At 44.6% G+C, this 14349-nt stretch overlaps 1 protein-coding gene across 1 annotated transcript in view; it reads left to right on the top strand.

The window, feature by feature from the left end:
* The window catches only part of Kif13b (kinesin family member 13B), a 94760-nt gene that overhangs the window by 39296 nt on the left and 41115 nt on the right, over positions 1-14349 (top strand). The window contains exons 18-23 of the mRNA XM_059273479.1: positions 250-378; positions 7026-7196; positions 8188-8345; positions 10306-10438; positions 13424-13570; positions 14135-14164. Coding sequence (XP_059129462.1) covers positions 250-378; positions 7026-7196; positions 8188-8345; positions 10306-10438; positions 13424-13570; positions 14135-14164 — 768 coding nt within the window. The remainder of the gene's footprint in view (positions 1-249; positions 379-7025; positions 7197-8187; positions 8346-10305; positions 10439-13423; positions 13571-14134; positions 14165-14349) is intronic.

The following is a 14349-nucleotide window of genomic DNA, read 5'->3' as shown; positions in this document are numbered from 1 at the left end:
ACTTGTCATTAATACCTCTGTTTTTTAACCAGTCCTGACTAATGATCAGTATTTGTGTTATGGATACCTTGTACTTCCATGGGGCTATAAGCAGGCTTCCCCTACTTTGCTTAGACTGCAGAGCAGCTGTTAGAAAATGACGTTAGTTTTTCACATGTTGTTACCCCCTGGCTTTACCGAGGAAGACAGGTCCTTGCAGGGAGAAAACTCAACTCGGAAACCGGTGTTTGTTTGGCCTCCTTCCTTCAGGTGGCAGGTCGACTGCATGTGGAGGTCATGCGGCTCAGCGGGGCCATCGGGGAGAGGATTGTAGGAGGCGATGATGCTACAGAGGTCAACTCTGAAAAGGAAGCCCAGGAGAACAGGCTGGTCTGCATGGTAAGCCCCAGACCCATTCTAGAAAGAGCCCAGGTGGGATCATCTATGAGATTGTAGGTATTTACACAATAAACATTTTCCAACAACTGGTAAATGCCTGTCTTCAAAGAAGTCTTTTAGTATTCAGTCTCTTAGAGATTATGTTTTATCATACTTCTGGAGACTCACTCAGCACTTCCAGCACTTTCTCTCCGTGGCCTTGGACAAGTTACCTCTCTTCTCTGCCACTCAGCAATCAGGGTGAGTGAGCCTGCTTGCATGTCCTGCTCTGTGGAGCAGCCCGGAATTCCCATATGAGTTTTCTATTACTGGAGCTTCTGAGTTGTAATGAAAATGAATGTTGGCCTCGCTGTGGCCTTGTCCCTTAGCTGCTGCCAGTTTCAGCCTGCCCAGCCTCTGTGTGATTCTCCCTGGTTACCCAGTGTCTTTGCTTGTGCCGTTCAAGCCCAACAGTTCCCGACCTTTCTGTCTGATCTCGCTGTGTGTGCTGTTCATGGCACACTTTGAGTGTTACCTCGAAGACCTACGTCGAGTACCAGGGTAAAGATGGAAATGCCAGTTCCCACTGTCTGGTGGCTAGGGCTATGCGGGTGTGAGCAGACGTCTCTAGCACATGATCCGTTGCTGATAGAGCTGGCACCAGCTGTCCAGGCACACAGGAAAGTGGGGATTCAGATGGTAGGTTCTGAGGGAGATTCGGGGAGACTGAGACTGCAGGAGAGGATGTCAGCTAAAATCAGATCTGCAGGTGCTGAGGTGTTTTCGTGGATGAGTGGAATGGAGGGCTGTATGGTACAGTCCTTGCCTGACTCTCCAGTGCCCCCTAGTGGACCAGTGCTGCTAGTGGCTCAGATCCTGGCAGGATTTTGATGACAGGAGACCGGCCAGAACCTGGAGTGCTTAAAAGAGATGATTAAAAGACTGCGAAGAAGCCTAGGTCAGGCTCTTGGTTCTTAACTCGTCCTAGGTCAGGCTTCTTCCTCAGGAAGTATTTGTAGAATTGGAGTTGTTGAAAGGAGTGAGGTAGGGGGAAGCTAGTGTTGCTGAGAGTGGGCTGCTTTCTGCAGGCGTCCACATGACGAGGCCTGCAGTGCTCTCAGACAGGAGTTGCTTCAGTGGGAAGGGGCACTTCTTAACTCACTGACAGTCTCACTCTTGCTAATTTGTACTTGACTTCAGAACCTCTTCCTGGAGCTCACATGCTCCATTACCATTGGCATGTAGGCTTTCTGACTCCACGTGGCCCATTTCCGAGATGAGGACAATGATTGCCTCTCTGGAAGGTCAGCTTTCACAGTGTAAAATAATGAGAATGATGCCAGGTTGGGCTGGTGCACACCTTTAATCCCAGAATTCAGGAGGCAGGGACAAGAGGACTGTGAGTTCAAGGACAGCCTGGTCTACAGAGTGAGTTCCAGGACAGCCAGGACAACACAGAGAAACCTTGTCTCAAAAAAACAAAAAAGGAAAAGAATAACAACAAAACTAGAATGATGTGTCTGAGATAACGTGGCTTTTTAAAAAATGACAAAATATGTTAAGATTTAATGGAAGATACCAAGCATGAAAGTAGTAAGGAAAGTGTAGTCAATCCCCACCCACCCTGCTCCACAGTGTCCTGACAGCCTAGCATGGCTCAGTCACGCACTTCATGCTGACACTCCCCTTAGGAGTAGCTTTATGATAGACACCCAGGCATCATATTTCATCTGGAAGCAGTTTGTGTCTCCAAAAAAGAATCAAAATAGTAACTCCTTAAGGTCATAAACTATGTAATCAGCCTTCTTAAGTGTCTGTGGTGATATATAGTGTACCCTAATAAAATTTGCTTGAAGATCAGAGAACAGAACGAACCACTAGATTAAACATAAATGCCAGGCAGTGGTAGCACACACCTTTAATCTTAGCACTCAGAAGGTCAGTTCAAAGCCACCCTGGACTACATGAGACTGATTCAGTCTAGGAGAGAAACAGAGCTAGGCAGTGGTGGCACACACCTTTAATCCCAGCACTTGAGATCTCATGCCTTTGTTTGGGAAGCATACACACCTTTAATTCCAACACTAGGAAGGAAGTGATATGGCTGGGCGGAGAAAGGGATATAAGGCATGAGGAGACAGGAACTAAAGCTTTTTCACCTGAAGCCCTTATGGCAGAAGCTCTTTTTGCCTCGGCCTCTCAGCTGAGGACTCAGATTCTTTGAGTCAGAGGGTTCCTGTGTGGAGTTGGTGAGGTGAGACGTGGCAGTGGCTTGTTCCTTTGTCTCTCTGATCTTTCAGCGTTTACCCCAATATCTGGCTCCGGGTTTTTATTAAAAGACCTTTTAGAACTTGAGCGGCAGGTGCCTTTGTCAGTGTCACCCAGATTTCTTTCTTTTTTTTTTTTTTTCTTTGAGACAGGGTTTCTCTGTGTAGCTTTGGTGTCTGTCCTGGATCTCACTCTGTAGCCCAGGCTGGCCTCAAACTCATGGAGATCCGCCTGCCTCTGTCTTCCCGAGTGCTAGGATTAAAGGCTACCCCCAGGTTTTTTTTTATCTCTAGATTCTGTACTCTTTCTCATCTTGAAATTTGTTTGGTTTTGAACCTGGATGTTGCCCTGCTGATCTGTTGGTTGTTAGTGCCTGTCATTGCGTGCTCAGAGGCATCAGATGGAGATCAGCAGGAAAACAATGCACCATGTAATAGGAAAGCAAGGGTGTGTTCTAGGTAGTGGTGTGTTTTCTGTTAAAACTATTGGTTATAATTGATTATTTCATGTCATAGTGAACTCTTAGATTTAACATATGTGTCTTCTAATCCTGGGTATTCATTACTTTTATCAAATCTCCGATGTTCCCAAATTTGAGTAGTGACAGCTTCTTCAGTTGGGTCTTGAGTCCTGTAGACATGACCCTGACCCTCATTGACTGGTAGCTTTTGGGTATGGTAGACATTTCCTTTTCCGGACTCAGAACCCACCACTTCTTAAGAAGCAGTGTTCATTTAAGTGGGACACACTTCTTAGAGACCATGCCCTCGCTGTGGGAGCCCATTGTGTAAAAGACAAGAGCAGGTAACACACCACAGTGAGTGAAGGTCCTGTGGAAAGTCAAACCTGGGGAGATCACTGGCTGTACAAGACATCTGCATTCATTTTTTCCACAATGAAAGAGTATGCCCTCATTCATATTTTCAGAAACATTAAATTAAAAGCCCCAAATAACATTGATTCCTGCCAATACACTTTGACTCTTTCATATTGAGCTGAAAGTTGAGTGTTATCCTGACACCTTGTGGTCATTTCAATTTTTGTAGCTAAATTTTAAAAACAACAACAGTGAAAAACTCCAAACAGCCTATGTTCTTGGTGTGTTTATTGCTTGTTCCTGTTGCTCTTCATTCCTGAAAAAGTCTTAATTCTCAGAAGTTCCTGCAGAGGGCAGGTCAGCAAATCCCATCTTGTTTCTTGTTTATTTCAGCCTTAGATTGAGATTCATTTCTGTAGGAACGCAATGGCTTTCAGGTGGAATTCTGTCACAATCAGTATGTGTGCAACATCTGCTCAGCAGGGCCTGGCCTGGCTGTCATTCACCTCGTTGTTTTATTGATGTGGCTGGCCTCACCTGTGTGAGGGTAGGCGTAAATCCTCCCCTCTCTGCCAGGAGAAAGCTAAGCTTAAGACTAATTTACACCAGCACACAGGCTAGCAAGTGGCCAGGATTCTTTTAGATCTGTGTAATGCCAAGACCTTGTAATTATCCCCCACAGCACATTGCTTCATTTGAGGGGTATAATAAATATTTTAAACATGTAGAGAAAAGAACTTCGAAAAACTTTTCTGTAAAATATATCTTTAAATACGGATGGTCAGTCAGTATTTGATGTGGAGAGAGAAAACACATCAGCTTTTCGGAGCTTTGCTGCCTGGGTGGTCCAAGCTCATTGACATCTCAGGAAGAAATGGCCTAGAATGAAGTCGCTGTTTGTTGCTGACCTGTTTTGTACAGTTACACAGGAAGTCTGCTTTGCATAATTGTGTGTCTCCTCAGGGTCCCTGAATGCCATGGTTATAGTTGAGCTTGTTGAGCCATGAGAACTACACCGCATCATCCAGTTTATTCTCATTAAATTTATTTACTAGATACAGAGTGAATCAGACAACTTAGGGAAAGAGAGCAGCTGGATAGTGTAATCTGTGGTGAATTCAGTTGTGTGAAAATCATCCTGCTCATACAGGGTTCTCTAGAGGAACAGAACTTACAGAATGAATGAATGGATGGATGGATGGATGAATGAATCTATCTATATCTATCTGTCTGTCTGTCTGTCAGTCAGTCATTTAAAGGGGATTTATTAGAATGGCTTGCAGGTTGTGGTCCTGCTAGTCCAACAATGGCTGCCTATGAATGGGAGATCCAAGAATCCAGTAGTTGTTCAGTCCATGAGACTGGATATCTCAGATGGTCTTCAGGATAGTATACAGCAGAATCCCAAAGAAATAGGCTCTAATGTCATAGAAGGAATGGACTTGATAGGGAGAGTGAGCAAGCAGGCAAAGAGAGCAAGCTTCCTTCCATATCCTTCACATAGACTGCCAGCAGAAGGCATGGCCCAGATTAAAGGTTGATCTTTCCACCTTGAAAGATCTGGATTAAAGGTAGATCTTCCTACCTCAAAGACCCAGATTAGAAGTGGTTCTTCCTATTTCAAATGATTTAATTAAGAAAAAAAATCGTGGAGCTGGAGTTCCAGAGGATCCGGGTTCAATTCTCAGCACTTACATGGCAGTTCACAACTGTCTATAACTCCAGTTCCAGGAGATCTGGCACCCTCATATGACAGACAGACATCTAGGCAAAACACTAGTACACATAAAATAAAAATAAATTAAAAAAAAAAAAGAAAAAATTCATACAGGTATGCCCAGCTTTTTGGGTTTTAGTTAAATCCAGGTGTAGTCAAGTTGACAACCTGCAATAGTCATCACACATACCATGCAGTATAATGAATAATTCTAGGATTTATTTCCTATTGTGTGGTTTTAACACCATCACAAGCTACCTCAGAAACTCCAAATTGAAATCCAATGCTGCTGCAAAGACTATGAAGAATGTTTGGCTGCTTTAAGATCTGGTAGGGGCAGCTGGAGGGATGGCTCAGTGATTAAGGGTGCTGCTCTTCCAGAGGACCTGAGTTCTGTTTCCACCATCCACTTGTAGCAGCTTACAACTGCTTGTAACAAAAAGGGGTCTGATGGCTTCTTCTGAGGGCACCTGCACATACATCATGCTCATTGATACAGCCACACAGACGTGTATATGAATATATATAAGTAAGTGGGGCTCGAGAGATGGTTCAGGTTAGGAGTACTTGCTTCTCTTGTAAAGAACTGGAGGTAAGTTCCTAGCACCAGGTCAGGCAGCTCATGACTTCCTATAACTCCAGCAGGGGATCAGACACCCTTGTTTGGACTCTACAAGAACCTGCATTCACAGGCATATACCCACACACAATACACACATCCATATAGTTAAAAAAAATACTAAAAACAATTTTTTTTTTTTTTTTTGCTTTTTTTGAGATAGGGATTCTCCATGTAGTTTTGTTGCCTGTTCTGGATCTCGCTCTGTAGACCAGGCTAGCCTCGAACTCACAGAGATCCACCCGGCTCTGCCTCCCGAGTGCTGGGATTAAAGGCGTGTGCCACCGCTGCCCGGCAACACCCTTTTTTAAAAATAAATTTATTTATTTATTTATTTATTTATTTATTTATTTATTTATTTAGCATACAATTTCCTGTCTGCATGTTTTCCTGCAGGCCAGAAGAGGGCACCAGATCTCATTACAGATGGTTGTGAGCCACCATGTGGTTGCTGGGAATTGAACTCAGGACCTCTGGCAGAGCGGCCAGTGCTCTTAACCGCTGAGCCATCTCTCCAGCCCCCCCCCTTTTTTTTTTTTTTTTTTTTTTTTTTTTTTTTAAGACTCTGTTGCAGGCATTTTCTCTGGGGCATTGGTCCTACTGGGCATGTGCTTCTGACCATCCTTTGTAATTACAGACCCTGGGGTCCTCATCCAGAGCTTCCTTTGGGTGTTTGCCATCACTTTCAGGGGAAGGTATTGAGGCAAATGTCAGTGCAGAAAACAGCAACTCTGTAGTCTGCACCTCCTCCATTCTCACACCCAGTGAAGTTCTCAAGTGGGAATAAAATAAAAATAAAGTAATACGATTGTAGCACCTAGCATTGTCTTCCAGAGCTCAGTTCCTCTGTATTGAGATAATGGAGTGAATCCCGCCCTTTGCTGAAGATCTGCTGCTCACTGACTCAGACACAGTTCTGTGCTTTGCTCATTGTGCTAAACACCTTTGTGCTTTCCTCACAAAATGCTGGGTCGATGATGATGGTATCCTACATTCTGACAAGCTAGGATTCAGACGCTCCTGTCAGCTTCGAAGTGGTGCCCAGCACCCACCTGGGTCTCTGGTTGTCGTCACCCTGTGTCAGGCCTGTATGCTAGTCCTGGGCCAACACCGAATGACATAGTCTAAAGTAGGTGCATGTTTGGTGACAGAGCCGGGGAAGGACCCCCGACCCCTGCCCCAGTCTCTGCATTAAGTACTCCTTGGATCCTGCTGGTCGAGACAAATGGAGCCTTCTTTCCCTTCAGGTTAAAATACTCCAAGCCACAGGGTTGCCGCAGCATCTGTGCCACTTTGTATTCTGCAAATACGACTTCTGGGATCAGCAGGAGCCAGTGACTGTTGCCCCCGAAGTGGATACCTCTTCGTCTCCCACCAGCAAGGAGCCACAGTGTATGGTTGTGTTCGACCATTGCAGTGTGAGTCCCTGCTCAGTCTCTCAGTGTCTACGTCATTCATGTAAACACAGCTAAGGAGTGAGTGCTGCTGCGTCTCTGGATGATTGTGCCACTATTTGTCTTAGAGTATTCTGTAGTCCTAGACCAAAGGGTTAGTTCATTCAGCATATCCAGAATCAAGAGTTAACGTCTGTACAAAGGAAGACAAGCTGTGTAGATGTATACGTGAGCACTCTTTTCCAGAGGGAGCCTGTGTTTTATAAAAGGGTTAAGAAACTAGTGTTTTAGTGAACCTGAAGGTAACAAGATCAGAGACCACCCTGCTGGGCACCTCTTGTTCTGCCCTGTTGATTGCTCACTCTTTCCACGGGTCCTGACCAGTTATCACTAACGATGATGTTTTTGTGGGCTGAATAAACTCAAAGTAGTGACCATCACTTCCTTTGGCTGGTAACCATCAGGGTTTGGACTGGCTTTTGCTATTTACTCTACACTTGACCCCCAACAAAAATGAAAAGAGGCTCCTAAAATACTGCTAACAAAATAATTTGCTATTCTTATAGATTAGTCTTTCAGAATGAGAAGTTTTAAAGTCATGGCTATGTTTATGTATTTTTAATTTTAAAAGATTATTTTTTTTTTAAATCAGTGTGTTTCTTTGTGGATGTGTGACATGAGTACAGGGACCCACAGAGACCAGAGATATCAGTCCCCTGGATCTGGTATTATAGGTAGTTGTGAGTCACCAGATGTGGGTCCTAGAAAAGCAGTACTCGGTCTTATGCACAGAGCCATCTCTCCAGCCCACTTCAGTGCTATACTGTATTTGAAAGCAAGAGTGTTAGTCTGTGTGCACATCGCTGTTGTATTAAATAACCATTCTGTTCTATGAGGAAAGTGGCCTTTGTCTCTGTCTTTCCTCCCTAATACCATGAAGGATGTGAAGCCTGGCTTAAGTGGTCCAAAGACCCAGGCAGTGTGTACTGCTCCGCAATGAGCTGTTGTGTTTCAGGAGTTCAATGTGAATATCACAGAAGACTTCATTGAGTATCTCTCAGATGGGGCACTGGCCATTGAAGTATATGGACATAAAATGAATGATCCTCGGAAAAACCCAGCCCTGTGGGATTTGGGAATCATCCAAGCAAAAACAAGGAGTCTTCGGGACAGGTGAGTTTTTGGTATTCCCTGGATTCCCATTTCTAGTTTTAGAAAAATTGCTGGAGATGACCGTCACTTATTTATAAATTATTTTTTTCCCTTGTGTATGTGTGGTATGTACATGTGTGTATACATACTTGCATGAGTGGGGGTCAAAATTGACATGGGAAGTTTTCCTCAGTCACTCTCCACCTTATTCATTGAGGCACAAGGTCCCTCATTCAAAACCGGAGCTAACCAGCAGGGCTAAGCTGGCTAGCCAGCCTGCTTCAAGGATCCAGTGTGTCCGCATGTTCAGAGCTGGAATTACAGGCAGGCATTGATTCACCAGCATTAATGTGTGTTCTGGAGCTCTAGACTCTAGTGGGTCTCATGCTTGTGCATCGAGCACTTGAACTCTTGAGCCATCACTGTTATAAACGAATGGCCACCTTCTCCTGAGCATCACCAGGTTTGTCTCTAGGGTGTTAGTCTCCCAGTATAATTTCCTTAAAGGAGTGAACTTCAGAGAATGATGGAAAAAGCACATGGGTGTTTAAGAAGCAACAGAGAAGTGAAGTGTAAGAGAAGGTCACTTACCACAGTGAGTTTGTCTGATTAACCAGCTGTGGAGAGATGGATGGCAATCTGCTGTAGCATTCGTGTTGACCCTGCCTCTAGCTCATAGATGTTTGTTGGTGGTGGTTGCTTGTTTGATTTTGTGCTGCTGGGGTTTGAACCCAGGGCCTCACACATGCTGGGCAAGTGCTGCACAGTTCAGCACCCCTAACACTTTCCAGTTTTGAGTATGTCAGTGATGGGAGGAAGGTAGGCATTTGATAACATGAAAGAATTAAAAGGGAATGACTGAAGAGGGGATGTTTTTACTTCCGTCTAATTGTAGATGAGAAACAGATTTTCTTTTTTTATCAAATCCTAAATTAGAAGGTGAGATTTATTTTCTGCATTTTCTTACTGATCTGAGAGCACATCCTCCTCAAGTCACAGATGACACCTTCCTCTGAGAAGAGCATCCTGTGCTTGGCTTCTGTGTACCGACTAGAGTATGTCAGTCATTGGATAGTCATTTTCAAATGTATTTGTCATTCCCCGACCCTGTGAGTATGCTGTGTGTGTGTGTACACGCACACACTCATGTTCACAAGTTGTCTAGGCACATGTGTGTATGCATGTAGAGGCCAGAGGTTGATGTAACATTTCTTCCTCAGTTGCTCTCCACTTTATATATCAAGGCAGGGTCTCTCTCTTGAACCCAGAACTCCCCAGTTCAGCTAGTCTAGCTGTCCACCTTACTCTGGAGAGCCCTATGTGTGTGTCTTCTGTTTACTGGGATTACTGGTGGGCTACTGCACCCACTGTTTATGTGGGTTTGAACTCTGAGCCATTGTTCTCACCCGACACTATAATTTTTGAAACAAAATAAAAGTGCCTGTGATTAAGCTGTAGCTCAGTGGTAGAGCATTTGCTCAGCACATGAAGGCTGCCCTGGATTCAGTCCTCAAAAACCACAGCAGAAAACCAAGGAGCCAGCCTGTATCTGATGCTGATGTATCTGATGCTGATGTATCTGATGTGAGTTTGACTTTCTGTTCATACTGTTAGCCGTTATGTGCTGTGCATTTTTTCCTAATCTGAAGATCGTTTCCCTGGGCTCCTCTGTTTATGGTCATTCTCACTGTTAAGTCAAACGTAAGATCCTAAGCTGTCTGCACTGAAGTAGAGGCATGGTTTGGGAGCTGCCAAAGTGGCTCCGTTGGTAGGGTGCTTAACCAGTATGCATGAAGCCCTGGATTTACTGCATAGACTGGTATGTTGGCACATCCCTGTAACCTCAGCAGGAGGAGGCAGGAGGATTGGAACTTAAAGGTTACCTTCGACTATGTATCAAGTTTGAGCACAATCTGCTATACATGAAACCCTGCCCCCTGGAGAGAGGTGTAACTTCCCAAGGACTGCATGTATTTCTTAGGTGGAGTGAAGTCACCAGGAAGTTGGAATTCTGGGTTCAGATCTTGGAACAGAATGAGAATGGTGAATACTGCCCTGTGGAAGTGATTGCCGCAAAAGATGTCTCAACAGGAGGGATCTTCCAGCTCCGGCAGGTACCAAGATTGGGATGTTGTCATAGTATATCCCTTGACACCAGAAGGCTTACAGTGGATTCCTTTGAATAGAATTCTTGATGATGATGATGATGATGATGATTAAATATACAATGGTCAAGCCCATTTCTTTGAAAAATTTAAATTTATTGACATTTATTTATTGTGTATGAATGTGGGTAGATGTGCATTTAGAAGTCAGAGGACAGCTTGTGAGACTTTGCTTTCTTCTTTTTCCACATAGTCCTGGGGTTTGAACTCAGGTTGTTAGGCATGCCAGCAAGCTCCTTTACTTACTTAACCATCTCATTGGCCCTTTTTAAATTTTTTTCAAACCCATTTCTTATATTAAAATTATTTCCTATGTTATGTACATTTTCTTTTACTACCAAGAGTCTTGCTACTTATGATATTTTAAAAGTAGTTTCTAAAAAGGTTAAAGACTAAGCTTTTTTGAAAAACATTTTGTTACTTTGTATGTACGTGTTTGTGTGTGAGTTTATATGCCACAGGACACAGTGGAGGTCAGAGGATAATTTGCAGAAGTGGTTTTCTCTACTGTTCATGTCCTGGGAATTGAACTCAGGTCGTCAGTCTTGAAGCAAACACCTTTACTGGGTGAGCCTTCTTGCTGGGTTGAAAAGAGAAGCTTTCAAAGAAAACTTAGACTCGAAGAGTGGGATGTAAGGTGACGTACCCAGCATTATTTGTACGCTCCTGAACACGAGGAAAGCCGTACAAAGTTGTAGAAAGGACTGAGTGTGAATGGACTGAGCTGCCAGGTCCCAGCTGTGTACTTGTGACTCCTTCACCTGGAACGTGGAGAGGAGGCTGGCACCAGGGGCGTGGGTTTGGGCGACAGTTAGGAGAGTGCTGTATAAAGCCATTTGCTTGACATGAGGCAGGTGTTGAGTGTGTGTGGCTGAGGCCATGCAGCAGAGAGAGACGTGGACCAGTCACCGCTTACTGGAGAGTGGCGATCTGCCAGTCTTGGCTTCTGACTGACAGTGACGGGGAGGGTCTCCATTCGTAATTTGCTTGGTTAGCAGAAAGTAAGTCTTCCTGATGACAGTTTCCTGCATCTGCTCACATACTTAGTGCTTATTCATACCAGTCCCCCACTCCTTCCCTCACACCCCCTCTTGCTGGCTCTTCCTCTTCCCCAGATTGTATCCTCCCCTGCTTTCATGTTACATGTATTCCAGAGAGTGGAAAATCTCAGTGTAATTGGCACAGATAATTTGGAAATACTCTTTGTACCACACTTTACATCATTCTAAAATAGTAGGCTATTCTCTAGAGTTTCCATACTTCAAATACAACAGTAGGGGGCTGGAGAGATGGCTCAGTGATAAGAATACTTTCTGCTCTGCCCATGGACTCAAGTTTGGTTCCCAGCACCCAGGTCGCATGGCTCTCAATCACCTGTACCTCCAGCCCTAGGAGATCTGAGGCCCTTAACAGTCACATGGCGTATATTCACAAATACACACACATGTACATAAAATTTTTAAGAATCTTTAAAAACCTGTATTATTAGAACTGCTCTAGAGATGAATGTTAAAAGTATTCAAAGAAAACCATGAGAAAAGATTGAAGGAAAGAGAATGTTTGCTTAAATATTTAAATTTCTAATTGTTCTAGAAGGTAGAAGCAAATGAGTTTTCTCAGATGCATTCATAATTAGTGAGAAACTTGAGCCAAAGGAGAGGCTCTTCAGCCACAGTGCCGTGCAGAGACACGGTGCTGCGGAAACAGCACTGTGCTGGGGGGGCGGGGGGGGGCGGGGCGACGACACAGCTGAATTCTTTTGGGGGGGAGGGGTAGGGGGAGGGGTTTTGAGACAGGGTTTCTCTGTGTAGCCTTGGCTGTCCTGGAACTTGCTCTGTAGAACAGACTGGTCTCGAACTCACAGAGACCTGCCTGCCTCTGCCTCAGTGCTGGGATTAAAGACGTGCTCCACCACCGCCTTGAAATTCTTACCTTTAAAACCAGACTGAATGCTGACTTTGGGATCCTGCACTTTAACGTAGGCCGTAAGTGTCCCTCTGCCTCAGTCACTTAGTGACTGCACAGGCCACCACACTTTAACCAGTTGTCAGGATTATGCATTTAATGGAGATCTGCTGCTTTGTTCTTGACCATGCTTCCAGATTTCCTATCCATATGCTTGATTGCTGAATTCTGTGGCAAATGTTACTCAGTTTGAAGTTACTTGGTCCTAGAGCAAGCTTGACTAGTTTAAATTCCTATCCCACAGGCTTGATATACCTGTTTCATAAATTTTGGCTCTTTTGGAAATAATTTCTAGCTTAGCAGGTGGAAATGGAGGCTCTCATAGTTACCTTATCAGAAAGTTGGTCTTTTTCTTTTTCAGTCAAGGCCTCCCTGTGGAGCCCCAGAACGCTGTATAGACTACGCTGTCCTGGAACTCTATGCATCCCAGGCTAACCCTGAACTCCCAGAGATTTCTGTGCCCATCTCCTGAGTGCTAAAGTTACAGTGTGCACCACCACACCTGGTTCAGTTGAACATTTTTTAATTAGACACTGTGTACATTTCCTTTGCTTGTGAGTTTTCATTTACTTGTGTGTTCTGTCACATGCCAGCATTTGGCAGGTGAGCTAGGAGGATTGCCTTGAAGTCAGGGGTAGGCCAGGGTACATACGTAGTGAGTACTATACCTGCCAGCGCTACAGAGCAAGCCCCTAGCTTTCATTAAACAAAACACACAAGTTTTCTTCTAGTTTCTTATTATTTGGGAATTATAAAAATTATGTTCATTTGGTCCTCTGTCTGCTTGAAGGAAAATATATTTTCCTGAGGAGGTTTGAATTTGTGCTTTAGTATTTAACAGTTATGAGGACCGTCTCACAAACCAACTGCATTTCTTTTATCAGGCTGTAGGGGTCTCTCTAAACCAGAGTTTTGAAAGTCAAGAAACTGATATTTTTGTGTGTGTTCCCGAATCTCTCTGTGCTGCAGGGGCAGTCCCGGCGAGTTCAGGTCGAAGTGAAGTCTGTGCAGGAGTCAGGGACCTTACCACTGATGGAGGAGTGCATAGTGTCGGTCGGCATCGGGTGTGTGAAAGTTCGACCACTCAGGTCCCCCAAGACCCACGAGGCCTCCCATGTAAGTTTCTGTGCCTATTTTGGAAAGACAGCAGCGGACCAGAATCTTTTGAGACATTGCTGCCCCAATCCTGTCTTTGCTATTAGTGTCTTCTTCAGCGCACTACCTTAACAAGAGGCCCTTGCACCAGGCTGGTACTGTGTGTTGTCCTGGTGTGTGGTGAACTGAGAGTTAAAACCTCTCAGCCTGGCAAACCACCAAGCTAATAGTGATTAACTTCCTCCCGTGGCCCACCCCTGTATAGAACCCCCCACTGGCTGGTAAAGACTCTTTGCCAGCAGGTGTTTGATTTCCCCTGGTGTTGGGGGTTGTAAGCCCAGCAGGGAGAGCATTGTGCTCACTTGGAAAAGGTCAGGGGAGCCTCTTCACTCTCCTCCACAAGCTCCTAGTCTTCCCAGCTTCCTGACAGTGGAGGGCTGGAGTGAGGCTGGGTGGGCGGTCAGGGTGTGATGTATCAACTAAACAAGAAGACGGGAACTGTGGGAGAAGCCTGTGCTTGTGTATGGAGCCTGATTTGTGGTAAATAATTGTTTTGGTTCTACATAATATACTGTTTTCTTTTAGGAGGAAGAGGAGGACATGGACAGCTACCAGGTAATTGAGCACCTGTTGGCCTCATCAAATCAGCTTGATTCAAGTGCTTAATTACACAGGCCAGGATCTCTTCGCACTGCTACTTGATAATTAAACAATTCTGCTTTTCCCGAAAGTCAAACAAAGTATGGCATGCTGGGTATCATGGAGGGGGGTTGGAGAGCTAGGAAATCCTTTCCTAGTCA

The sequence above is a fragment of the Peromyscus eremicus genome, chromosome 9 (genome assembly GCF_949786415.1).
Source record: "Peromyscus eremicus chromosome 9, PerEre_H2_v1, whole genome shotgun sequence".
Classification (NCBI taxonomy): Eukaryota; Metazoa; Chordata; class Mammalia; order Rodentia; family Cricetidae; genus Peromyscus; species Peromyscus eremicus.
Note: the sequence above shows the minus strand (reverse complement) of the source record. Positions and strands in the feature narration are given on the sequence as shown.